The sequence below is a fragment of the Phaethon lepturus genome, unplaced genomic scaffold (assembly GCF_000687285.1).
Source record: "Phaethon lepturus isolate BGI_N335 unplaced genomic scaffold, ASM68728v1 scaffold23439, whole genome shotgun sequence".
NCBI lineage: Eukaryota > Metazoa > Chordata > Aves > Phaethontiformes > Phaethontidae > Phaethon > Phaethon lepturus.
In genome coordinates this window covers 210-27,251 of record NW_010565829.1, presented here as the reverse complement: position 1 = coordinate 27,251, position 27,042 = coordinate 210, and the positions used below count along the sequence as shown (strand labels likewise).

Sequence of the window (27,042 nt, the reverse complement as noted above, 5' to 3'; positions counted from 1 at the left end):
GAAATTGTGTGCATACATTGGAAGATATTCAGAGCACTACATTAAGTTTAACCTAACTTCTGGAAATAATGACTATAGCTAAAGCATTAGCCTTTGTAAAGGAAACTCCTTGCAAGACAGAAACATGTATGTACACAGAAATGCCCCTGGCATCAGTAAATCTATATTTCTTTCTGCTGTTGTTGTGTTTCTGTGTATTGAAATGAATGTCAGCATTTCAGCTGGAAACAGATTTTACGGTGTTCTGAAATACTTCAGTTGTTTGCAATGGGAATCTGAGCTATAGTAACAATTACGGTACTGTTGTAATAAAATAAGTTATACCTTCAGTGGGGAAATCACGAAGGAGAAGTAGTTCATAATCTTAAGATGTGGAATTGCTTGAAGTGGTGAAAAATTCAGAGAATATACACTGACTGTTGATATGATGCATGTCGTGAAGGTATTAGATAGCACTGCCCTCACGGAAGATAGGAAAATATCATCTATCTAATGAGGAAGATCATTAAATCAGAGTTTAAATTTTCCTTTAACAACAAAAAGAGGTGATGTATTAGTGATATGTTAGATATGGTGTTAGACTAGAACTTGCAAAACATTAGTTTTGTTTGCATTTCTGCCACTGGTATGCTGTATTTCTGCATTACCGGCCTGCTTCCTCCACCTTTCTAGACCTGAGCTTCCCTTTTCCTTCTTTTTCTGTTTAATTTTTAAGTTCTTGAATACCTGTTCATGTTCTGACATATAGTCTATGTGGCAATCAGCTTCAAATTTCTTTGTGACTGCTAAATTCTGTTATAGAATTTTCTTTGGTATATTGCCTTATGGTAATCCAGATACTGGAGCTTAGCTGGCATGTAACGCAAAGGGTTACGTGGAGTTACTAGTGGTATGACCAGAAATCAGTGCTTTTTATGTAGTAACTTGTGTAATAATGTTTTGGTGCTTATGCTATTCTTTGTTTTTTTATCTCGTCAAGATTCTTGCTTTGACAATTAAAGCTGTATACAATCTATGTAAATGAGTCCAGATCAAATGGAAATCAGAATGTACTATTCTTTCACTGGGGCAGCTTTTAAGAAGCAGTATAAATTTCAGGAGGGCTTTTAATAACTAAAGGGTATACAGAAACATTTTTCTTTCTTCTATATGAGATACCTGTTGTCTTTCACATGAGAATCATATACAGAATTAACTTCTTAAAACAATTAATTTTTGGGGTTATAAAACAGGGCTGGTATTATTAGGAGTGCAGTTGTCTGGACCAGAATAACTTGTTTTAAACCAGAGAGCTATATTCTCTTAAGATAACAAGTTTTTTCTATAGTAACTATATTAAAGAAGCAGAAAGGGTAAACATAATTTAGAAATATTCAGACATAGCATGCTGGATGTTCAACGTCTGTATCTAATTTGCTAATTTTTTTAAATATGCAAAAAGTGGAATATCTTCATTTGTATTACATTTTTCAAATCTGTTATAGAACATTGTTCCAAGTAAGTGTGTTAACATGGTGTCTCTCTTTCAGACAAGAACAGGTCAGTGTTCTGTATCAGAACATACACATAGCGGAACCAAGATTAATCCAGCCCTATGAACATGTCATTAAGAACTTCATTCGAGAGATCAAACTTCAAAGCACAGAGATGGAAACTTTGGCCATTGCGGTAAAAAGGTATAGTGAGTTTTGTTTCTCATTCAGTTACGCAGTTACTTTTTTCTCACGTTTTGTTGGGCTAAACTACTGGGAGTTAATGCCAAAATATGTCATGTGGAATATTTCTATAAACTGAATTCAAAGGTTGGTTTATATGCACACACATGTGCATAAACACATAGAGCAGCTTGCAAATGATTCCTTGTCATATTTTGGATAAGTCCTGGACCAAATTTTTACAGGCTCTATTCCTATGTTTAATCTCTTAAAACATTTTGACTTCTCTTCCTTGGTTGTAACTTTGAGTTTTAGCATACGCACCCATTATACTTTAATTTTAGAAAGCATATTTTTGCTTCTTCAGCTTCAAGGGGTGTATTTACGATTGTAACTACTTGGCATTTGCAGTCTCACATCGTTACTGCCAAAACCAAACAGATTAGCTCAGGTTGGAGACGTATGTGTGGGTGGTGCAAGTTGCTGTAGTTATCCTTTTGAAGTCTCTTGATAAGATAACCAGAGGGGCCTTTTACCTCTGTAACTTAATTTTCAAAATACAGATGTGATATATTTCATACTAATCATCAGCTATCAGGTATTATTTAAAATGTAGTTTGCCTGTATCTTCAAATTAATTTGTGATTTTTGTTCCCAACTGTACCAATTTCAAGGTCTGGGCAATGTAAGACTGTTTCCATGTCTGTCTGTCTAACTTGTTTCAGCTGAGGTAGGCAGATGTGTTTCACACAATATTTCTGTCAAGCCAGAGGGCAATTCTTAAGAGACTATTCACTTTTAAATTTTAGAGCTCAGGATAAAGCAGCAGTTCAGCTCAGTGAACTGGAGGAAGAGATGGAACAACGGATACAGGCTGCAGAGCATAAAGTTAAAAAGGAAGTGAGTATTTTATATTTACAGAATTTCATAATTACCAAACTCACAGTGGTCTGAAGCAGGATTGATGATCAGGTGTGTTTTTGATCCTGATGGTCTGACTCAAAGCCACCGAAGGCAGGGCCTGGATGAAAAGAAGCTATCCATGAGATCAAAAGTGTACTCTCAAATGCTTTGCCAAAGAGGAATGGCTGCTTAGATGTAATAAACCAAGAAAACAAAGTCTTCCTCTTTTGTGAGAATATGCTGGCCTAGAGGAATTTATTTCTGAGACCATTATTGGAAACAGATTGGAGAAAATAACCTTTCACCATAAAAGAATGGAATCTAGTTCTCCTACCAGATTAATTTATGTAGAAATTAATGCTTAGATCATTTGTTCCTAATTTGTATATCTGCCTGGAGCAGTGATCCTTGTTTCCCTCATTCTCATGCTGCAAATGTATTTTAGAGAGTTAGAGACATAAGAGAGGGTAATTGTCATGACAGTGTGTGAGGGCCTGGACCTCCCAAAGTTGATGGAGAATTCTGTTTCAGTGTGCTCAAGTTTTAGTCATTGTTTCAACTGGCTTGCAGTCTTGATAGAAAAGTACAAGAATCCTCTTCCCCCTACCCATTGAAAAATGTATTAGAGCCACATGTTACCATGTAATTCTAAGCAAAGACAGTACAGTAAAACCACCCTACCTGTGTAGTCTGCTTCATGTTGAACTGTTAATAAAATAAACCTAACTTTACAATGTGCCTAAGAATAACTATTTTTGAAAGTGTTCTAATGTGTACATAAGAAATTTGTGGATTAAAACATATAGTATTGGTGTAATTATTGCTTTGTAGGACACATAATATACTGAGCATCTATAGATTTGATATGGGTTCTTTCACTAAAGCATTTGCAGAATCAGAAGCAACAAAGTGATGTCTGCCAACTTGCTGATTTTAATAGTCCACAGTAATTGATCTGTTAAGGTAAATGGTATTCTGATAGATTTGCTTCAAACGGCATCTTTTTCTGTACAAGAGGAAACATTCCTACCAAACCATAGAAGTCAGTCGTTTTCCTAGAAACAAAATATAATGATGTAAAAATGTTAAAGATATCACCCCAGCAAAAAGCGTACCATAATATGTTTAACTAATTATAATGCAACTGTCAGTACAGATAAACTTTCAATTTCCAGAAACTAAGCATTTATGATTAGAAAACAAATACATTTGGTCTGGAAAATTTCTGTTCTGCAAAAAGTGGTAAATCACTGAAAAAAGCCCTGAAGACTGTGTTTCATTACTGTAAAAATATGACTGGGATGTGTGTATTCACTCATTCTGAGAACATCCACAGTTATGTACTTGCATTATGTGAAAACACATCTGCCATGTATTATCCACATCTAGTTTGTGTTTCTCATTCTAAAAAGTCCTCACACTGTCACCGAGTTGCATGGTTTGCAATTTGACTGTTCACGCCTAGCTATGGATAGGAAAGGTGGGCTGTAACTTGTTTCTCACAGCACTCTTTTCAGTTTCAGTCCTAAAAGTTCCCTTTAGCTCATAGCTCCGCATATTCCACCTTCTAAAACGCCCTGAGAGTAAATGTGAGATATTTACTTTGTGGGATTGTACTAAGCCATTAATCTTAACGCCTGCACTCAAGGCTATTGTTTGTCAGAGTGATCTCACTCATGCCACTGTGACACCTGCCTCTGCATGATAGTATCTGCAGGTTGAGCCTATCCTATATTTTGTTTCTTCAAGGGACGCAAATAGTTACCAAACAATACTTAGGAGTACGTAAGTGCCAACAGTAAGAGAATACAGCTCAAGCTGATAACTTTTGTTATCATTTTAGCACACGGATGTCAGCATCACCTACAGGAAAGCACTGAATTCTGAGCAAAGTCCATGTCAAAACTCAACCTATCTCATTGACACTGTGTGTAACTGCAGCATTCTGATTTCCTATGTTGTGAAACTGTGCACTGAAGTCCCTGGGGAGTGACTGGAATGAGTTAAACACATGCTCCTCTATAGCATGTGGAACATACCATTCTTCATACTATTCTTGTCATTGTGCTTGATGTAACTTCCTTGCAAAATCTGTTTTGATGAAAATGAAACTCAGAATAGTGTACTTGGTTTGATATTCAGACCAAGTACCATATGAAACTAAAGATGCTGTCATCAGCATATCTTTTACTGAACATGGGCCTGTAGTATTCCAATACTTGCAAATGAAAAAATTTAAAAGAAAACCAGAAATAAGGAAGTACCTGATGATGGCACAATAATGTTGTTACTAGCACATTGTATGCTAAGCCATAGAAGGCTGGTTTGAAAAAAAGGATGTAAAACCCTGATCTGAGTGTGGCTGTGTATGTATATATCTATATATGCAATACCCACCTAAATTTATGTACAAATAAAATTTGAACACCTCTCAGTTTTTGTGCTTTTAAGACATTGAGAGTGTTAAGCACGGGAGGCTATGAGATGAATAACAAACACTGAATTGACCCATATTTTTGCTTCCACCATACCATTTTATTTCTACAAGTATTTTGTAAGTAGACTGCAATTACAGAATCAGTATCTGTGGATCTTAAGGAAGGGGCAGGTTGACATAATGGAAAGACAAAATTAAACACGTTAGTCTAAGGGGAAAGTGTGTGGTTTCCAAACTGATGAATGTGTTACTTAAGAAATGTTTGAAACCTGTCTCAACTTTTAATGAGATAAAAAATGTTGCAGGAGAAGCGAAAAGCTGAAGAAGCACTAAATGAGCTGAAGCGCCAGTATGATACTGAAGTTGGGGATCTTCAGGTGACAATAAAAAAACTTAAAAAAGTAAGTGAGTTGAATCACAAAATCATTAACATTGGTAAAGACCTTTAAGATCATCAACGCAACACCACCATGACCACTAAACCATGTCCTGAAGTGCCACGTCCACAGGTTTTTGAACACTTAAAAAAAGCCATGGCAAGAGTTTTTCAAGTGTTTTAAGAGATGCTGACGATAGGAAGTGCCTTCCCCAAGATGGATAATCATACCTGTAGATTTTTTATCTTACTGTGTATTAGTAAATGGCAACTGCAAATATTTTTTAGGTTGTGTTGTCATTCTGTGCTGTTGTATTTATTCTGTGTAGTTTACTGAAATACATAGGAAAGGACCCAACTGCTAGCTGAATTCTGTTGCCGAATAATTTTCTAGCTCCATCAAGTTATTAACACTCTAATTATCTAGCCCTGTATTTGATACTGTAGAAATAGTCTAATGTATCACCTATAAGTATTTTTAATTCATAGATTTAGATGAAATTGGCAACCCAAATATAGTAATGTACTATATACAGTAATACGTATATATAACAATAGTGGAGATACACCTGTTTATATGTTCTCAATAGCTGGCTTCTGTGTCACTAATTACGCATATTCAACACCTACAGATTTCAAAATGCTCATCAAACATCTTTTAGGTATTGATTTAAAAGATCATATAGAAATCCAGAAATTTTTGGAGTAATGCTGCCTACTCACACAGTTGGGAAAACTATGGGTTTTAAAAACTTTAATAGCTGCAACATGTTTTAGGGTCTAGTTAATGTGATTTCCATTACTTTTTATGTACTTTGAATCAGAACAATCAATAACATAGATTAATTGTGGGGTTTTTTATCCTTCTAGCTTGAGGAGCAATCCAAAAATGTAAATCACAGGGAAGATGTGGTTGAATTGAAAAGAAGAATACATGATATGTTGCTGGTAAGAGATGAGTATCATTAACATATTAATTTAGCCTCAGTTTTATACTTGTTGCAATACAGTTTGTTTGGATTTTTTTACATTTAGTACTGGTAAACTAAGAAATAAACTTTTAAAGTTGTTGATAAGTGTATGAGGCTCTTTAACTTGGAAAAACACTTGTTCTATATAAATATATACACATTGTAGGTATAAAATTTTAGAAATGGCCTGAGATGATATAGTCCCCTTTTTGTGTAACTGAAATGGAAAGATAAAAATTCAGTGGCTCTTGCATGCTGATTTACTGACGACTCTGTTGATTTAGAGTTCTTTCATTTTCTTTCTCCCTCTATGCTCAGATTTTTAGTGTTTCATTTTTTATTTAATTTTCATGGTTTTTATTTTGCCATTATAATATGTCAATGTTTTATGCAGGTGACTATGACAGCTAATATCTAATATCTTCCTTTTTTTAAGGAAAATCAGAAACTTAAGAAAGATCTTTTAGAAGCGCAGACAAATATAGCTTTTCTACAGAGTGAATTAGATAGCTTGAAAAGCGAGTATGCAGATCAGACTTTGAACACTGAGAGGTAAGGTACTTCTATATGATAATACTTTCACCAGGGGAAATGATCTGTTGTCTGATGTAGTTATTATGTATACAGTTGGTAACTGTTATTTTCTAAATTTGCCATAAATGACAGGTACACATTTGACGCCATGCAAAGAATGCTGTGACTAAAGTTCACTTCTCTTGTCAGGTTTCTGAAAGAGCAAATTCTGGATATGATGCAAACTTCCATAATCTTGCAAGGAAGCCCACTGATTTTACTGGGACTTCAGTTAGGAGAAAAAGTGATAGCATCAGGCAATTTTTTTCCTCCATGACTTTTACGGAGATGACTATCTCTATGCATATTAGGGAGAATAGTTTTGGAAGCCTCCCACATCAGTCTCAACCAGTTTTTTTCTAAAGTGAATGAAACTGCATCTGGATATTAATTTAAAGGGGCGTAAATGACAGGTTCATTATGTGGTTATCTTCAGATAACACAAATGATACTTCTAAGGGGAAAAGAAGGCAGTCCATATGGTTATTTTGTTCGTCTTCTATTCACAGTCTTTGTTGAGATACACTGGCAGAGATCATTGAAGTTAGCAAGTGATTTTACTTTGCACAAGACTAGACTGCTTTTAACATATTTCGTCAGAAATACAAACATATTTTGAAATGATATCTTTTCACAACTACATATTTATCACCTTTTATAAATGTTTTTTTACAGAGACCTAGAAATGATCCGAGAGTATACTGAGAACAGAGATAATCTGGAAAGACAAATTGAAATACTTCAGTAAGTTCTTAGTAATTCAGGTTTTTATTAACAAACTTTGTTCCAACATATTCAGGGGTAAATATTTTTGTATGCAAAAGACTGGAATGAGATTTGGGAAAAAATACCAAGTAAAAATACTGAAATGACCTCAATTCTTGTAAAAGGTACTATGCTAATCTTGTATCATTTCATCCTAAGTTTGTGTTCCTGTGTACTGAAGTCAGATACTCATGTGACAACAGTTACTACTGTGGCATCTGAGTTTTGTGTTTCTTGCTGATGTTTTTGTTTGTTCTTCTCTTTTTCTCAGAGATAAAAAGACATATCAGATCCTGTTTCTTCAAAACTTGGATTTCAGAAGGCTGGATCCATTTGGAATGGCATTAGTTGCCTTCCAGATTCTTATCTTTAGCTTAATGTAATTGTGCAGCAGGTGATTTCTACACACACAAGCTTTTGGCAGTCTATCCATGCTATGTTTATGCCTTCTAAAACTATCTCATTTTTTTCTCAATGCTTGTTATGTGGGCCCATTTATTTTTAGGCAGACCTCTCCACTGACTTAGGCGGCCCGAAGGTATTAAATATTTATCGAACAGATCCGGCAGCTTCTTGAATTTAGTATTTGGTATTGTGTAACTACTAAGCCACTAACCCTTCATTGTTTTTTCTTTTTTTTCTTAGCCTCACTGACTTTCATTTCTTTATGATAAGGTGAACAAGATTTGATTTTATCCATGCTATTATAAAAATTACTTGGCTCCTTTTTTTATTGACTTCACTTGTCCAGTATCTCTCTGTCTTATCGTTATCTGGAAAGTACTAAGTGTGTGCAGTATTATACAAGGGGCGCACAGATTTTTGCTTTCAAGGAAGATCACAATGAATATTTTTTTTAATTTGTAGTTAATTTCTTTATCCTTTATCCTATCCTAAACATATTCTTTCTTTCAAGCAGCTGAATCACAACTGTCCTTAGAGTTGTCTCAGCAATATGTAAAGGGTAGTCACTTTGTATTTCAAAATGGCTGTACCAGTTTACTGCCCCATCACTGTTTTTTTCTGTGTCTTTTTCTCCTCAGCTGACCACAGACCATGCCACAGGAATGAAACAAGGTTTTCTAGGCTGCTGCTGGAGGCTAAACTTCACAGTGCTTTTTTCACACACAATCATTTGTACATGAGTTTGAATATATGACAACACATTTCTAGTCCCACATCACTTGTTAGTGGTCATCTAAAGAATAATAAAAGCGTTTTTTAATACATATTTTTTCAATTTTTCTTTGTGATGTTACATAATTTGTAATATTTTCTTTACTCTTGCAAGTTAAACTATGTTTCCTTGTTAGGTCAGCTAATAGAAAACTACATGACAGCAATGATGGTTTAAGGAGTGCACTTGAAAACAGTTTCAGCAAGTACAACAAATCATTGGTATGTATTTATAGTTTTGTTATGTTGTGCAAGAAGGTTTAAGAATTAACACACCAGACGCAAATTTGTTTGTACTTCAGTGGCTACCCACAAAATTTATTTTTTTCAGTAGAGTCACTCTGGGAATATACTTGTGTAGTTGAATTTTGTTAGATTTTACTTGTGTATTGTGAAATAATGAAGTTTTGTTAGAGCACAACTTCTTTGTGAGGTGCTTTGGAAAGTGGAGATTTTTTTGATATGCTATTGCCAAATACATCTGACAAGGTGAATAAATCAGTTTCTCTTGCCCTGAAGGGAATATGTTTGTACTGTCTATATGGGAGTGCCCTACCATTGAAAACACACTTTTTCAGAAAACTGCTTTCTTTTAGTAGCAAGGACTTAACCTAATTTGAACTTTTGTCCAGGCAAGTCACTGGGAAAACAAATATCAGGGAATGCTGATAATAGGGACCTTAGACCCTTTTGGGCTATCACAACTGTACCAGGATCCATTGTAACAAGATGCAACCCAGCATCCTCCAAACCAGTGAAGGGAAGGCTTGAAAGTTACAAAAAATCCACTCTACACTGTCATTTTGCAATATTGGGAAACCTGCTAAACTCTAAAACTAATGATCAGGCAAGCCCTTACATCATCAGGAAAGCAACTAACTGTTTTAGAAGGATGAGGCCAGAATAATGGGTCCACAGAGACAATACTGGCCAGGAAGGAGGAAAACAGGGGTCATTGCCTGTTTCCAACATACCATACCAATGAATGTGAGTGCCTTTTGCTGGTACTGGCTACCAGAGATTCACTGCAGATGCAACAAGAGATACCATTTCCTTCTGCTGTGCCCTGAAGCATAAGCAAGGGAAGACAGAGGAAACTGTTCCCAGTGAATAAATGTGCAGAACATACAAAAAAACTTTGTCACGTGCTATCAGGTGAGATCTCTCCTTCTCTCTACTATGTCACTCAAGAACTAGGAGGTATCTCTGCTGAAACTAGCTCAGCCAGTGACATATCCCTTTTCCCTCTAGTAGTAAATTTTTCTAAATACTACTTTTCAAATTTTAGCATTTCAAAGTCTTCAGATGTAGTCAATGAAATTATTGTCTTGGAATTTCCAGTGTCTTTTGTGGTTGAGTGTGGCTAGCAAGTTCAGTATTAAAGCACTAGTGGAGCCAAAATGCTATATGTAATGGGCCTTTTGACATCCGGTCCTATATAAAGCATGAGGCTTAATTTAAAAGAAGTAGTTGAATATATATGAAAATGTAATTACACAGTAGTAGTAATTACACAGTAGTAATTTTGATGCTGTACACTTTTTTCATGACAAACCTAGATGCTTACACTGTATTCATCAGACTTACCATGCATTTGTTATGTATCTGTCTCAGCGGTTAGCAAACACCTCACCAGGAAGTACCATTTCTAGAAGCAGTCCTAAATTTAATGGTGGACAGTCTCCTCTAAACCCACGGTATGACAGGTGAGCCATGTTTGCTTTTATTAAGTTTAAAAAGACGAGGGCATCACACTTGTCTCAGAAGAGCAAATATTATCAAATAACAGAGAGAATAGTTCTGTCTGATTCAGAAGGAATTTGAACACAGCGTATGATCCAAAGTATACTGAAGTCAATAGGAACCTTTTCAGTGACTTCAGGAAGCTCAGAAAAACTCTTAGTGCAAATCATGAACTTATGGAGAGTTTAGACAGCCTTTTGTTTAGTCTTGCACTGTTTTGATTCTAGTTTGATTCTCAGTCTCACCTCCTTGTCTCCAAGAAACTATAAAAATCTACCAAGCGTCTCTGTTAGCTAACTTACTTAGTACTTAGGAAATAAAACATTTTTGGTCATATCTTTAGCCTGTATGTCTCGTTTTCTCATGTAATAATTATTACACAGGTAGGTGGGCCTCATTCTTCAAAAGAATAAACATGCTCACCTCACACTGACATGCAAGAGTAGTGCATGCACTTGGATATTAATGAGGTAAAAGCCACAGAGAACAGTAAGTTATTTAAGTGCAAATATCAAAGGGTCAGAACTACTTTGAATTTGTACTTACTGGATGCAGGTCATTGATCAGAGCTTCCTCAGATCATTGCAGAGACTCTCACTGAAGTCACTGGGTGTTGGATCCAACCTCAAGTGTTACAGATCGTGCTATGTTTTCACACTTTTTTTTTTTAAATAGATGGAACTGCCAGCAAAAATGTGCGTCCTTGCTCAATTGACAGATTGTTTTGTCTTATTTTTCTTTCAGTGGTACTTCACACTCTAGAGAGATCTCTGTTACAGTTCTTAGTATTCTGTGTTTAACATTTTGCCAGAGAGATGAATATCTTTGGTAGGGATTAAGTTGGCGTCTGCTTCACACTAATAATATCCCCACTCATTCAATAGTGTTACTGTTACTGTGCTGTCTCCATGTGAGATGTGTTTGATGGATGTAAACTTTTGCATGTCACAAACCGATTCCTTCTGGTGAATGGAGATGAAACCAATTCTCATCTGTTGGACCCTCTGCAAATTTTGAGAGGCATCCATTACTAAGTTGTATATTACAATAAGTAATTTTCTGAAGGGATAACTAAAACCTCTCAGGAGGCTTAGTGATGTTGTTCTCTGTGAATATTTGTTAGTACCTGCCACATGGTGCAATCCTTGCATTCCCACAAAAGTGAGAAATGCAAGCTACTTTAGAAGAAAGTTTATGTGGTAGGAATAAAACTTACTCTTAACAGGCATGACTTAGTAGTATCGAAAGGCAGAAGGAGTATGAATGTCCCAAAACCTGTTCATTTTCAGTGCTTTGTCTGTCTCTTGACATCAGATCAGCATTAAGAGATACTGGTTTGCATTCTAACATGTTTTAAACAATTTACATTAGTGGGTACATTTTTTTTTCTTTTTTCTAGCTGTGACATACATCTTGGTCTAACTTGCTTTAAGCACATATGAAATTCCCAGCATTGAATTCATGCTTCAGTGAGGTTGAAAATTGACTAATAAAGACCTTTATTTCAGGGAATGCCTGACAAGCTTAACTTTGTTATAGCATGCACCCTTCCTCTGTAGTTCACTGATTTGGTATAGGCTAGTAGGTGCATGAATACAAATAGCATGGATGCTATGATATTTCACTGCAAAGATCATGCTCATTCATGTGATTATTCATTAGCCTGAAAAGATGTAAATTAGATGGTTCTGGATGTTGTTGCACGGGGCAGCGATGCCTCTGTTTGGCCACTTGCCGGGAGGAATTATATTCGACAGTAACAGCTTCATAATTTGGTGATTCTCCCCAGTTGTACTCTTCTGTGGTGTGCCATTGCACTGGGAGCTCACAGCCTCTCTGGCAGCTAACTATCTTTACAAGGGTTGATGCTGACCTTGTCTGTTCTAGTAGTTTAGTGTTTCACGTTCCCAATAGGACAGAGCCAAACTGGTTCTCTCGTCTGCTGTGACTTGGAAACCTTTTCTACCTCACTTCAATTTTTGCCTGTCCCTGTCTTGCTGCAGGAGCAGGATAACGATTGTAGCCATAGTGAATTTTTTTAAAAGATTGGTTCTTTTAAGATTCGCTCTATTAATCTTTCTTTTCTTTTCTTACATAAATAAAAAACTAATTTGTTTTTTTCAGTAAGCCATACTGTCATTGCTGCATTCATTTAAGTGTTTTTATATATTGCAGCATCCAAAATGACCAAAAAAAGCCTTTGAAGGAAGGTTGAGGGGAAAGAAAGGACTTTCATATAAAACCTTAAGTTTTGCATGCCTACCAGACTGTAAGAAAACACATTTCAATGACTTCTTCCACCATTACCGATGTCCTGAACTCTGTTACCACCTGTTCTATATTCATAGCTGTTACTTATTGGCCTGTGTGCCTCTGTGAGCAAATGCATTCATTTAAATTAGATACAGTATTTCAAGGTCATTTTATGTGTCTCAGAATAGGCCAAAATAAGCTAAACCATGAGCTATCATTTTCTGCCTTTGATGTCTTCATAGCACACCGTTTTCTGAATCTTTCAAACAATTGTTCTTTCTGTGTATGAATAAATATGCATTCTTACTAGCACTCGAGAAGTCATCATCAAACGTATATTATATAATTTAATCTGAGCATCCTAAGAGATATGGTTGAAAAAGAGATTGTTTAGAAAGGCAAAATAGGTATTGACATATGTCTTAAACTGTATAGTTAGCATCTCTATTGACTATTCCAGAATGGCTCAGATTTTATTGGGAAAAATAATTGTGGAATAATTTCTCCCCACCCCAATATTTTCTTATTAGATCATCTCATTCTTCTTGTGTGGATGAAGATTATGATTCTTTAGCCCTTTGTGATCCTATGCAAAGGGTAAACTGTGAAGTTGACAGTTTACCTGAGAGCTGTTTTGACAGTGGTTTGTCTACCCTGAGAGATTCGAATGAGTATGATTCAGAAGTGGAATACAGGCATCAAAGGATTTTTCAAAGGTCACAGTGTATGCAAGAAAGCTTTGGTGGTGATGCTTCTGATACAGATGTAAGTGCCATACTTACTTCTTCTCTGAAAATGACCTTTGGTTGGAGACAAAATTAGTTTCCTGTTTCTAAAATGAAATGGATCTTTGCCCATAGGCCAGTTAAAACTAAGTATTTGGGTTGTATGCATTTAAATAAGATTAGTGACATTTTTTTGAGAATGCATAAATAGTTAATCCTCTTTAAACTAAAATGTCTGTTTTGGCATTTTCTATAGGTTTTTGAGGTAACAACTTCATTTTTTAAGTACACAGATTTTTTGAAGGTTGTTAAACAGCATGCAAACAGGAGCCCATTTTCTTGTGATTAACAAGCAGATACTATAGAAGTAAGATAGGTTTCTGTCCACTTTCTCCTACAATGATGTGGCAGTGAATTAAAAAAAAAATCACATATATGAGGAAAAGAATACTGCTAGTGCATACATTGACTTACACAGTAAGTCTCAGAGAATTTAGAAATGTAGGAAGGTGTTATTGTGTCCTTTTTATTGTTAGTAAAAGCTCTCCATAGAGCTTTACTGAAGACGACATAGCAAGACTAGTATCAAGCACAGCAGAACACAGGGGTTTTTTTAGAGCTGATCTTTTATTTTGTGTTTAGCGGAGACATACTCTCTGCTTGCAGTTGAAAATGCTATGAATAGTGCTGATTACAGCTCTGCTGTATTTAATTTTGCTTGAGTAGTAAGAGCATAGAAAATAATGTCTTGTTTTTTTTTTTCTTGGTTTTTGTAAAATAAGCTTTTGAAATCAAGTATTTGTTTATTGCAATTATTTTTTAAGCTGAAATTTTCCATATGGAAATTAATCTGCTGTATCTGGAAACTGTACTGAAAGCAAATACACCAAATAGGAAACCTGTTTAAGGACCAAATGCAGGCTATAGTAAACACCAAATGTGTAGAAGAACAGAATAATCACAGTATTTTGACTAGAATTGCATAGCTCTATTTGGTCGTTTGTCTCTGTTTAATCGAAACTGTTAAAACAAATGTTTTAATCAGTCCTAGCTGTGCCTTTCCAAAAAAAGCATCCTTTTGTCACCAGAGCTAACACACTAGCTTGTACTTTCAGGTTCCAGAGATCAGGGATGAAGAAGCATATAGTCCTGATAACGGCAGTACAATATTAGACTGGAAGCCCTCACGACCAGTGAGTCAAAGCAGCTCTGTTGCTTCAACAAGGAAATACATATCCGCTCTCACCCCCCAGGTAACCAGTTCTTTAGGGAGGGAAAAAGAAAAGTGTTGAATATAGAGAATATTTTTTATATGAGTTGAAATAGAGGGATTCTTTTTATTTTCAGTCAGATGCAACCGAATGTACTCCAAAATACCCCAGTTCAGAGAAGGCTTACAAGATTGTTCTTGCTGGAGATGCAGCAGTGGGAAAATCCAGTTTCCTTACAAGACTTTGCAAGAATGAATTTCGAGGCAATACCAGTGCAACCCTGGGTATAGTTATAGTTCTTAAAATACTAAAGTGAATTTAATTGTTATTCTGCAGAAGAGGTGAAAAGATTACCCTCTGTGATTGCTTGCAAGGGTTTCCTGAATATACGCATGCAGTTTCTTAGGTTGTGAGATCTACTTGAGTACTAAAAGTTAGAAGTGCCTGGCTGCTGTTTGGAAGTGCGTAATAGGGTACTGCTCTAATTTAGTTTCTCTTTGCAAAGCACAAAGCCTGAACAACATGTAGTACCAGAAATGGGAGTTTCAGTATAATGAACTTAGAATTTGTGTGTGGTCCTTTTTGCTTTTTTCATTGCTTTCTTGTCTTCTCAGCTCTTTCCTCCTTCCTTTGTATTTCATACTATCTTTTGATGTCTTTTATACTATTTTTTGTCTCCATTTCTTCAAAGTGTTATTGAAGCTTTGGTTTAAATGCAGCTGGAGGGATTTCTGACTGGCTTATTGTGTATATTATTATAGCTGTCAGCTAACAAACTTGTCTCAGTGATTCCAAAGACTGAATTTTTGTTTTCCAATCAAATCATAGTTATATATTTGTTTTATTGGCTCTGAGTCAGGATTTTTGTTCTAATTTATCTTTTTCCTCCTTGGCATTTGAAACAAAGTCTGTTTTATAAAACATTTTCTCTTCCATATAACTGTATAGCAAAATAAAGCAGGTCATAATGCCAAATTTATATCAATGTTTCTTGGAAAATGTGCAGGTAAAATATTTCTTTAAATGTTTTCTAGAGAAAAATTAAATACGTTCAGGGGATTACTGCAGTTCAAGGCTATGTGAATGACCAAAATCTCATAATCCATTAAAAAAGATTAATTTTTAAATGGTTATTGTATATGGCACATAACTTTTCATTTCTGTGTTTTTTTTAAGGTTATTGATGTTTTTTATTTATTCTGTACACATTATGCTTTTCAGGTGTGGATTTTCAAATGAAAAGACTAATTGTTGATGGAGAACCTACAGTGCTACAACTGTGGGACACAGCTGGGCAGGAGAGGTTAGTGATTGTCTGCACTTATGTAATTTCAATTGTTTTGTTTCTAAAAGACATTTGCCTTTTTTTGTCTAGGTGAAAAAAATTCCACTAAGCAGAATATAATAAGGCCCTATAGTAAGTAAGTCAGTGTGGTTATATGTCTATAGACAGATGTGCTTTTGCTCTGCTGAGGCCCCAAGACAGGTGGAATGTTTGTTTGTTAGCTTTGGTGATGCCTGAGGTAATCTTCTCTCTTTGCAGAGGGAAATAGTTGAGGTTCAGCACAGCATTAATTAATTAAATCCATATGCCCCTATCCTGCAATACAAAAAGATGGAGCGGATGTACATTGTTTCTTCTGTTTTTTGTCTTTGCTTTCTTTGTCCTTACAGACCTGTATTTCTGAGCAGTCTTTATCTTAGAGATTTTCTTCCCTTCACCTTCCTCTCCTTTCCTTGAAATCCTGATTTGCATTGTATTTCATGTATGAAAACTTCTTCCCAAAGACTTCAGCAAGACTTATGGCAAAATTGTACGGATTGCTGAATAGAAATCCAAGGTTCTTCAAAGTATTGTGTAGCGTTTACTCAAAATCTTATTACATCCTTCCTCGAGAGCCATTACTTCATTACTAACAGCTTTGGGGCTTATTAAGAGGTTAATCTAACACCTTGGAAGTTAGTTTAATCTGTTCATTGACAGAGATTTGTATTGGGCTGTATGTATTTACTTTTTGAATGAGTGATTATGTGAAGTAGCAGAGGCCCAATTGTTCTCCTCCCCCATATAAATGAGTGAAGAATATTTTAATATATGTGTTATGTTTATGGCAAACTGAATTCATTCCTAGAGTAAGTTTATTGGTTTCATATTTTTTCAAATGTAGCAGAGTAACCCACTCAATTTATGAAGTTACATATAAGTGAAAAAGCCTGGCCACCTAATCAAAAATCCAGTGCAAAGCAGATTATTTAGAATAGATACACCGTAGATTGTTTTGATACAAAAAATCTTGGTTGCTGTTTAGGACAGAATCCTGTGGATCCTTATGGAGGGAGCATTTGTAGACCTGCATGAATTTTCAAGAACTACTTAGGAAAAAAGCTATGAGAAAACTCACCTCGTAGTCTGGAGAGAATCTTACTCAGTGGTGCAATAAAGTAATGCTGTGTTCTTGATGATGTTAAATTGAATTCTTTTTGATAATGTGGCCTTATGCATTTTTTTTTCTGAAAGATTCCGAAGTATTGCTAAATCGTACTTCAGAAGAGCAGATGGTGTCTTACTGCTATATGATGTAACATGTGAAAAAAGCTTTCTTAATGTGCGAGAATGGGTTGATATGATCGAGGTAAGAATACAATTTACAGACTATGTTTCACTGCATTGTTAACCTTATTATTAATAAAATTTTAATATCTGTATGTTAGAATTCACCAGACTGCAGTCTCTCATAGAAGTAGAAACTACATGGAAGTCCTAAATGTATCCTGACATACGCAGTTAGCATTAAAACTGATACATCTTTTTGTATAAAAGGCTATCATGTAATCACACACTTCCTGTTCACTTCCTTTTGAAGTGAACATGAGAGCCCATTTCAGATACCTCTTGTGGATGGCTTGAGTATTCCTTGAAGTCTCTGCATTTTAAACCATTATGATAGAATCTGTAGATTAGCTATAGTCCAAGTGAAATTTTCAGTATTTCTTTCTACTATTACATCTTGTTTGCTTATTTGTATACAAATTTGCTTTTAATGAAAAGCCTTTTTCTCTTGTACCAGAGGTGTTTAATACAAGAGAAAATGAGAAGCAAAATCTTTAATTCATCTTCTGAAATCCATTTCTTTTAATCATGATAAAGGAGTTGATCACTTTTCCCATAGTAATTTTGTCACCCAGCATTTAGATACAGTAAGTGTTTCCATTAGATTAACTTGACACATGAAATTCCTTGTTGGGAAACAGGATTTACGGGAATGGAAGCACATCTTTGCAGGCTGATGTTTAAGCTGGCTACCTAAATATCGACTAGCTTATGAAAAGTTCTCAGCATGACTTTCATAATTTTTTCATTTTTTGTGATAGAGTGCAAGACTTTTTTGTGGGAAGGAAATTAGTATGAAATGACGATGCTAGGTACTGTTTTCTGAGACTTCTAGCAATAAGGAAATAAAATCCTCTTTACAGGATGCAACTCATGAGAATATTCCAATTATGATGGTGGGAAACAAAGCAGATCTTCGTCAAGCTGTTACAGAGCAAGGGCAAAAATGTGTGCCTATAAACTATGGAGAAAAGCTGGCTATGGTAAGGTCCAAGTCTATCTCTTTAGTATAAAAAGGTGTCAAGAACTTTAATCTGAAAACCATGTGAGAAATTAGTACACAAAAGTAATTTTCTGGTCATTTGTTCAGATCTAGTAATTATGATTCATGGATACTTTTCATGAAAACTGTCCCATTTTGATGGTGTTTGCTGAGCTAAATCACATCTCAGTCTCCACTGAGCTGAACTTCATTACTGGCTGGAATAGTCCTCTCAGTCTTTATGGTGAACAAGTGGATGGACTAGGAGACTGAGTTTTTCTGTTGCCAAAGAGGAATTGCCAGTGCACATATGAAGCACACTAGTGAGCGTATGAGGCTTTTTGCCTGGCTTGCGTCTGTCCAGCTTTTGAGTGGAATATTTTCACCTTCAAGAGACTATGTTGTATTCCTGCCACATCTGCAGAAAGAAAAAAGGAACTCTCTGCTATAAATAGAAGTGTGGACTAGTTTCTTGCATGTATTTATATGGGGAAAAAGGGATGCACGTATCCCATATTTTGCCAAAAAAAACGTGGAATCTTTAAAGTCTTGAGTTGCTGAGTGCTTGCCCAGTTGATTGATTATACTGGGTCAGATATCATGTCCTTCACTTATGGAATGCTATTTCTGGTTAAGCCAGAATATCAGATGCTGTAGTTTATGAGTAGCTGGATTCAGTAACCTGTCCTAGCAACTCTCTTCCTATTTTGCAGTCTTGTGGACAAGAAGATTGAGTTTGGACATTAAGCCTCATGTCCACAACATGGATGCATTTTTTATGCAGTTTGTTAATTCTGAAAATACTGAATATAAAAAAGATACAATTAAAAAGAAATTACTATTATTTTTGCAGTACTGAAGTGAATATAGTGGAGAATCAAGTGTCAGAAGAAATCCAGTACATTTAAATGTGCGTCATCTTTTTTGTGTTATTGAGGAAACCATTTGTAATTGAATGTAAAAATTCAGATGTGAACCGTTTCGTCCTAGTTGGCTTAACATTTTGTTTTTACTCTCAGACTTATAACGCGCTATTCTGTGAAACAAGTGCTAAAGATGGATCTAATATAGTAGAAGCAGTTCTTCATCTTGCTCGGTAAGTAGCCATATTTCTATTTTCAAATAAACACATCTGAGTATCAAGTATCTTGTATAAAAAGTACATTATGTGTGAATACGCATACAAAGACACACATGTACATTTAAAATAGTACCAACATCAAATTCAACAAACAAAATTTAAAAAAGAATACCATGTTAAAACTTTATAGATAAATGCAAGACAGGATTTATTCTCAGTTTAATCAAGTAACATTTCTGCTTGCAAATGCTACAAAGCTGTCTCAGTAATTAATATTTAGATTAGACCTCAGTTATGGAGCTCACTATTTAAAAACCTGTTTCGTGAATGAATACATTTTTTAATGGTACATGGATTTACTGTCCTAATTCTTTCTTAAATTTATTTCAAATGCATATAACTCTCTGTATAATTAATTCTTAGTTCTTTCACATATTTTAATATATATTCAGTTTTATTACTGACCATTCTAATCCCACTTTTTTTTTTTTTATGTCCCTTTCTCTAAATTATTTTAAAGACAGAAATTCTGATTATATCCATTTAGCAGCCTGGTATATAATGTGCGAGACAAACGTTAAATTTGTACTACCTTTCCAAACCATTCTTTGTTACAATATGATTTTGAAGCGCTGGCAGTATGTGATGAATCCTCAGTCTCTGATTTTTCAATTCAATACATGGAGCTCAAGGCCAGAATTACAAACCATATTAATGTGATTTTTGCAGCAGCCTAATGCAGTAGTCTAGCTTTTTGACATTTGGTCAGTATTTGATTATTCAGTGGCGTTAAAATACTACTAATTAACATGGCTTGCATGCAAAATACTGGCTTTCTAGAGAAGATCATTGCTTCTTCACATGGGGCTTTCAAGGGCACCCATATTTCCAGGAGAATGCATCCATCAGAGATGCAGCAAGAATGTAAGCATTTGTCAGTGTCAATGTGAAGTTAATTGCTGATTTGTTAAATGACTTATTTCCAAGAACCTGGCCATGAATGCAGCAGTGGATTATGAAATTAAGAGAACATACATAGCAAGTTATATAACATTAATCACTGTTGGACAATTATCACTAATATTTAAACATGATAACTTTATTTTTTCAGGGATTAAAAAATGTTCTGGCAGTTGGAGCCTCTCTTTTTAGAATCTAAAAAAAAAAAAAAAAGGTATTTTCCTTCACAAGGTTCATTGATACTCAGATGGTCTCGATATTAGCCAGAACCTTAGTCTGGAATGGTTGGCTGCAATTTCTTTACTCAAGTCTTAATAATTTGTATTCTTTGAAAGAAGCATTTAATTTTGAAATAAAAATTTCTAAAGGAACATTTAATTACAGCAGATAGTCTTACAGGCTTATCTATTACCCCTTTGTAACATTCCTTTCTGCCACTGTAATGTTGAATAATAGAGTGTTCTGAGAGCAACTTCATTAATTTGTTTTACTAATATGAGGAGGACTTAAATTTTTTATATCTATATCTATATCTATATCTATATTTATATATATGAAAGCAAAATATTTTAGAGACAGCTTTTGGCATTCTAGGGGGCCCATAGTAAGAATACAGGTCAATAATCACTCATATATACGCAACTTTTAGGTCTGCATTTATAATAAAAAATCCAACAATGTGTGCTTTTCTTCTGAGGGTAAACTTATACTGGAAATTGCTGTTACTTGGTTTTATACTTTCATCTAGGAACATATTCTGTTTCTATGGTAATGTACTGAAGGAAACAAATGAAAGAAAAATTATCAAAAGAAAAAGAAAGGGAGAACAGAACATTGTGGAGTTATTGCATATCAGAAATTATTATATTTCTATCACTATGATTTGTATAGAAATATTGATATGATTCCCAAAGTGGAAATTTATGAGACGTGCTGATTCTGTGCACTAAAAACATAGTTTTAACCATGCAAAACTGATGATGGTGAGCTCTGTAAGATATACTGGGAGAAACAAACAGTGAACACGAATAGAAAGATATTAATTGAGTGCATTTTTTGTTGTTTTTTTACAGTGAAGTGCGAAAACGAAGTGATAATCAAGATGATACGAGGTCAGTAACCAGCCTGGCTGGGACACCTGTCAAAAAATCGGCACTCATGAAAAACTGTTGCAATGTTTAAATGACAGATACTTTTCCTGACCTAAATAACTTGTGTATTTAAAAAAAAAAAAAAAAGGATTTCAATAATGTATTCTTTTCATTATGGATTTATACATTTGTGTATTTAGAAATTGCACATCGTGTTAAAAATCCAGACTCTACTTTCTACTCATTTATATTTATGTACTTGCTGTGCCCCATAGGCTCTGGTTTCACTTTTCTTAAGTAATATAAGTCAATGAAGTGAAGTCAGAATCAATGTTACAGTAACCACTGCATACAATAGTGTAATATATTTTATCTTCTTTACCTGCTTGTTTCTTTATGGGCTCAATATTTCTTACATACGGAACATGATAATGTCATATATCACTCATAGGAAAAGAGAAATTTACAACTTAATTAATTTAATCTCTTTTTGTTCATATCTGCTTATCTAGTTTTTTGAAGGCCTTAAGTTATATGTTGATGAAACATTTTCCAACAGAACCCTGAACCGTTAAAAAGTTGCCTAGATTCAGGTAAACTCTTAAGTTCAGAGTATGAAGCAAAACAGTCTCTGTTGGGAGAGGACAGTGGCAGGTGCATGGGGTTCTGGTGTAATTTTGCATTTAGGATTTATTTAAAATTTTATTTATTTGATTTAGGATTTATTTAAATTGGGGAGTTGAGGTTTGATTCAGAATTAAGAAGTAGACTTTACATCTGATCCTAAACAGCTCAGAAGTGAAAGGAACATTTGCATGGACCATTACTATTCAAAATTCCAGAGAGACTAGAATACCTGTGAAATGTAGGATTACTGAGATGAATTAATGAATCCAATACCTGTCTGTTTGTTTAGACTAGATCATTATTAGTACTACAGAGAGATATGGGTTGTAATGTTCCCCTTGTTTTTCAAATGTCTTCCACTCAGACACTGAGGGATTGTAATAGTAGGGAGGAGTCTGTTTTAATGGATATTCCTTTATGCATTTTTTAAGTTTTAAACCTGCAGGTGAAAGAATTACTGCATATGCACAAGCATCTATATAACCTGTTCACTAAAAGAAGTCCCTGAAATGAACAGCAATGACTTACCTTACTGAGAATTCCTTTGCCTGATTTTAGGAAAATTCTGAGAAACTTGCTAGTGGGTGGTAGCTTTAGGTGTCAGCATCTCTAAAAGCTGAGTTGTTACTGCTTATAATAGTTCCCAACAGTCCTATAGTGTAGTAAAAATTGTAGGCATTTCTCCAGTTAACAATCATGATCCAATTCTCAGCTTTCATTAATTTTGGTGGGAATGAGATAGGGCCTCTTCAGAGCCATCAAACCATTTCAGTCTTTTCTGTGTATATTAATAAAACATCTCCAGGCTGAAACCTAGCTCAGTAAATCAACCTTGGATAAAGTTTTATGGCCTGATTGGAAGCTCATATGACTAGCAGCTGTTACTGCATTTTATCAGCACCATATTTGAACACTGTATAGCCTGTGTTCTGTTATCAGTTTTATATAATGCGGAGTTATTAGAAACGGGATGGTTCATAATTAAAAAAAAAAAAAAAGTTTTAAAGTAGGAAGAGCAGTGTTTTTAGGCACCCTTTCAAACCTCTAGACCAGAGCAGCTAATCCTCAGGTAACTATCTGAAAGCTTGTTCTTAACACTCACTGTATCGTACTTCAGCCTTACAACAGGAAACCTGTTTGGTGTCCCTCCTGAAGTACTAAGGGACTCTTCACATGCTACCTTGTTCCATACAGGAGACTTTAGGGTTGTAGCATCTTCCCACCTCGCAGTACAAGAGACCTCGCTGTAGTCCTGAGACCTACCTGGAGCAGGTGGCGGTCAATGAAGGAGATACAGGTGTACCAGGAACATGCCTGGTCACTTATGTATTGGTTACCATTAACCCTGTATTAATTAAACAAGAAAATTACAGCTGTAATTAGGTTCTCTGAGGAGAAAACCACACTTAACTGAGGGCCTTAATGAAGGCCTCTTCTGTGTTCTTTGTGTGTAAAAGCTTCTCTCTTTCCAAAGGAGTGAAATGGAAGCAGAAGTCATGTGAGTTGTAATTGCAGATAGTTCTTCCTGCAGCAGGAGGGAGGAGAGGGGGAGATGATCCAGTGCTTGGTTTCTGAAGCGTAAGCTTAACAATATGTAGGCATTTGCATTTTCTCACGATGAGAAGGTCACGATTATAAGCTGTTACTTACATTCCAGAATATTGCTCCTTCAGTGTTATTAACTTCTGTTAAATTGTAGGGCTTAGACTGAGGCTCAGTGCTGTATGTGTGTCTCTTCAACCACAGCGTTTGACCAGCTCTGCAGTCTTGGCCTGCAGTAAATGAAGTGAAATATGTTTGCCTAAACCTTGTTGAGCAAAACGTTTTGGCTGATTACAGAGAATCACATAAAGTTGTTTGCAAGAAGGATTTCTGGAAGTGGTTTTGTCCAACCTCCCAAGCACCAAGGCAGAGCTGGACCATTGCCAGCCCTAGATGAGGTTAGCTATGGGTTTGGCTAGCCAGGTTGTGAAAATCCCTGAAGACAGAGTTAACATCACCATTCTGGGCAATCTGTTTCTGTGCTTGCAGTCCTCTTCTGGATAAAAAATTCTCTCCATGTCCAACCTCAGTTTCCCAAGTGGCTACAAATTAGTAGCTGTTTCCCCTCATTATATCATCTCCTGCTACCAAGAGAAGTTTGGCTGTGATCTTGGTAACTCCCCTTTCAGTATCTGTAAGCTATTAGGTCCCTCTTGGCCTTGTCTTCACCAGTGTAATAACATTGTGAGGTACCTCTTGCAAATGGGGGTTCCACATCCCAGAGTTAGCAGCATGCGTGCATGTGCAGTAATTGCTTTCATATCTAAAATTTTTATCATGCAGAGAATGCTATGTGACTGTCCATGCCTGTAGAGACCTTGGCTGAAGGATGTGAGTTCAGGGACCTGCCTTCACACCTATTTTCTTCTCCCTGCAGAATTGGGCCATTGATATTTTGGGTACTTTTTTTCATTTATTTTAATGACCAAAATCTCTCTTGTGTTATTTGGCCAAATTATATAAAATTAATCACTTTTTTTAAGCTCTGTAATTTTTATGTGTCATGTAAAGCAACTTTAATTTGAAACAGTGTTGTTTTTTAAATAAGATTCAGGGTTGGAACCTGTTAACAAAGTAACAAAGTTTTACCTTGGAGTAGTTTTATGGTCAGTGTAAAAATTATTAAAAAAGCACTACCAAATGGGGATGTAGCTATAGTTCAGTTGGAACTAATTTTAGAAATCCTGTGATGGTCAGCTCCATCAAGTCTGAATAGTCACATAATAACATGTAGAATTCATCTTAAAGCAAAAGAACTTGGAAAAAAATATTTTAATTTAGAAATTAAAGCCTGTGTTTATACATGGAAACAATAAATATATAAAGTTTTCTGTTGCTTTAGAAAACAATGAGCTTTATGCTCTGACATAGTTGCACTATTGTACTTTGAATGTTTTTATGGTTTGATTTAGTACATAAGGACTATTCATTCAATTGCACAAAGCTATTTTTTTATTTAGTGGATGTGTTCCCTTAATACCTGTATTTATTTGAAAAGGAAAGGCCTTTTGTGTTTTTCCTCATGATCTGTAAATAAATGATTTTTATTTAGTTGACATGGAAGTATTACTTTATCCTGTATTTTTTTATTTGACCCTTTTTAATTGTGGTGGAGTACACATTTCTGAGTCAATAATTTCTGTGAGGCTCTCTGAAAATGTTTTGATCACATAAGTTCTTACAACCACTTTGTGCCTGTTTAGCATATGTTAGTGGCTTAATAAGACGAGCTGCAGCTTCTTTTAATTATTCTTAAAAGTACAGTTACAGCCTAACATGGCTTAAGTATTTTTCTTTGTACCTATTTTTGTATTGACTATAAAGTTCTCTATTATTTTAGGAAAAATAAATTACAGTTTTACATCTGTATAGCCTGTTAAAATGTATTCCAAGGAAAATATCTACAGACCACTCCTGCAAGGAGCATTGTGTAGATGTGCACCCATGCAGATCCCCAATTAAGCTAATAGGTTCTGTGCTAGTGCAGGCAATCTGTTCATATATAGATCTTTTTAAAGAGTTTTTCTTTTTTCCCCAGTCTGCTGCTGTACAACAATGATAGGTAACTTTTTAGGGGAAAAAGATTTCGGTGGAAGACCCCTAATTCCTAAACCAAAGGGAGGTATTTATTCATATAGTCAAGACACTTTGTTATATTACACAGAAACCTATTTCCAAGGTGTTTCTGACTGTATTAGGTAATTTAAGTAAGATAACTCATGTGCTGTTTAAATGCCCTTTACCACTCCTCCTGACAGATTTGAGGTAGCATGTAATGCTATCCCTCTGACCCTGTCCAGGCTACTTGTAGACTGTAGCAAGCTTTTTACAGCACCAGTTATTTTAGTATTTCTCTCCCACTGTATTACTATCAGGCCGAATACTTTCTTGTTGGTATCCTTAGTACTGGTAACATCAATATTCTTTTTTTTTTTTTCCACATAGCTTGTTTTGTGACAAAACTCTTCTTACTGTAAAAGAAAATTTGACTCAGATATGTGGAGTATAGGTTCAAATGTCTTACTCAGTTTGTAAAAAGAAGTCCTTTTTTTACAAGTTCTGCTCTTTGAGTTATGGCTATAGATGGCTGGGTTTATAGGAAATTAGTCATTAGATGGCTGAGTAACAAATAAACCCAAGCTGTGAAGGTTTCCCACTGAATATAAAGTGAAGTATTTAAAATAGAAGTGTATTTTCATGCTAGTATGAGGAAGAAATTCAATGCCAATTGCATGTGCCAACTTCTAATAAAAATAAGGCTCTAAATTGTGAAAACTTTTGAAACTTTAATTTGTACTGTCTACAAGTAGAACTGTGGTGTTCATGCAGTTTGTTCCTCCTCACAGCTACAGATCACTGCATTCACTGTAATTTTGTACACATATGTTTAAAAAGAGCTGCACATTCTCTATTACAAATTGCTGTATAATAAAATATGCTTCAACAACTATTTTTCTTCAGTGTATTTTCTTTTTGTCAGTGTTCATGAACAGCAGTTCGGCATAGCATCTGTGACCTGTCAGCTTAAGGTTATTAGGGTTCACAAATTTCTGTGGCTAACAGCATACAAGAGTGATGGAACTACTGGTATCTCTGGCTGCCTCCAACTTCTTGGCCTCAATGAACATTCATCAATTTACATCTGAGCTGAGACGTGTCCCTCACTGTGAGTTCCGAATAAGTCTTGAAATTATGCTCCTGTATCTGTTTACAGAGATGCTTTAGCCACTCTGTCTTTAACCACTAATATGTGATATTGGTAAAATAAGAAAGAAAAGAAAAAAATAACCAAAAATAAGCCTATTAGCATCATGCTTTGTATAGGGCTCTAGACCTCAAATAGAAAATACTCAAGGGTCC

General features: G+C 35.3%; 1 protein-coding gene across 1 annotated transcript; it reads left to right on the top strand.

Moving 5' to 3' along the window:
* The first annotated feature begins 1,647 nt into the window (after nt 1–1,647).
* On the top strand, nt 1,648–21,604 carry RASEF (RAS and EF-hand domain containing). Its single transcript, XM_010295306.1, has 16 exons — nt 1,648–1,676; nt 2,465–2,555; nt 5,301–5,396; nt 6,242–6,319; nt 6,779–6,894; nt 7,591–7,659; nt 8,994–9,078; nt 10,471–10,553; nt 13,383–13,617; nt 14,693–14,788; nt 14,967–15,072; nt 16,010–16,091; nt 17,307–17,421; nt 18,263–18,382; nt 19,401–19,477; nt 21,496–21,604. The coding sequence occupies exons 1-16, from the start codon at nt 1,648–1,650 to the stop codon at nt 21,602–21,604; spliced, it is 1,587 nt and encodes a 528-aa protein (XP_010293608.1).
* The last annotated feature ends 5,438 nt before the right edge of the window (nt 21,605–27,042 follow it).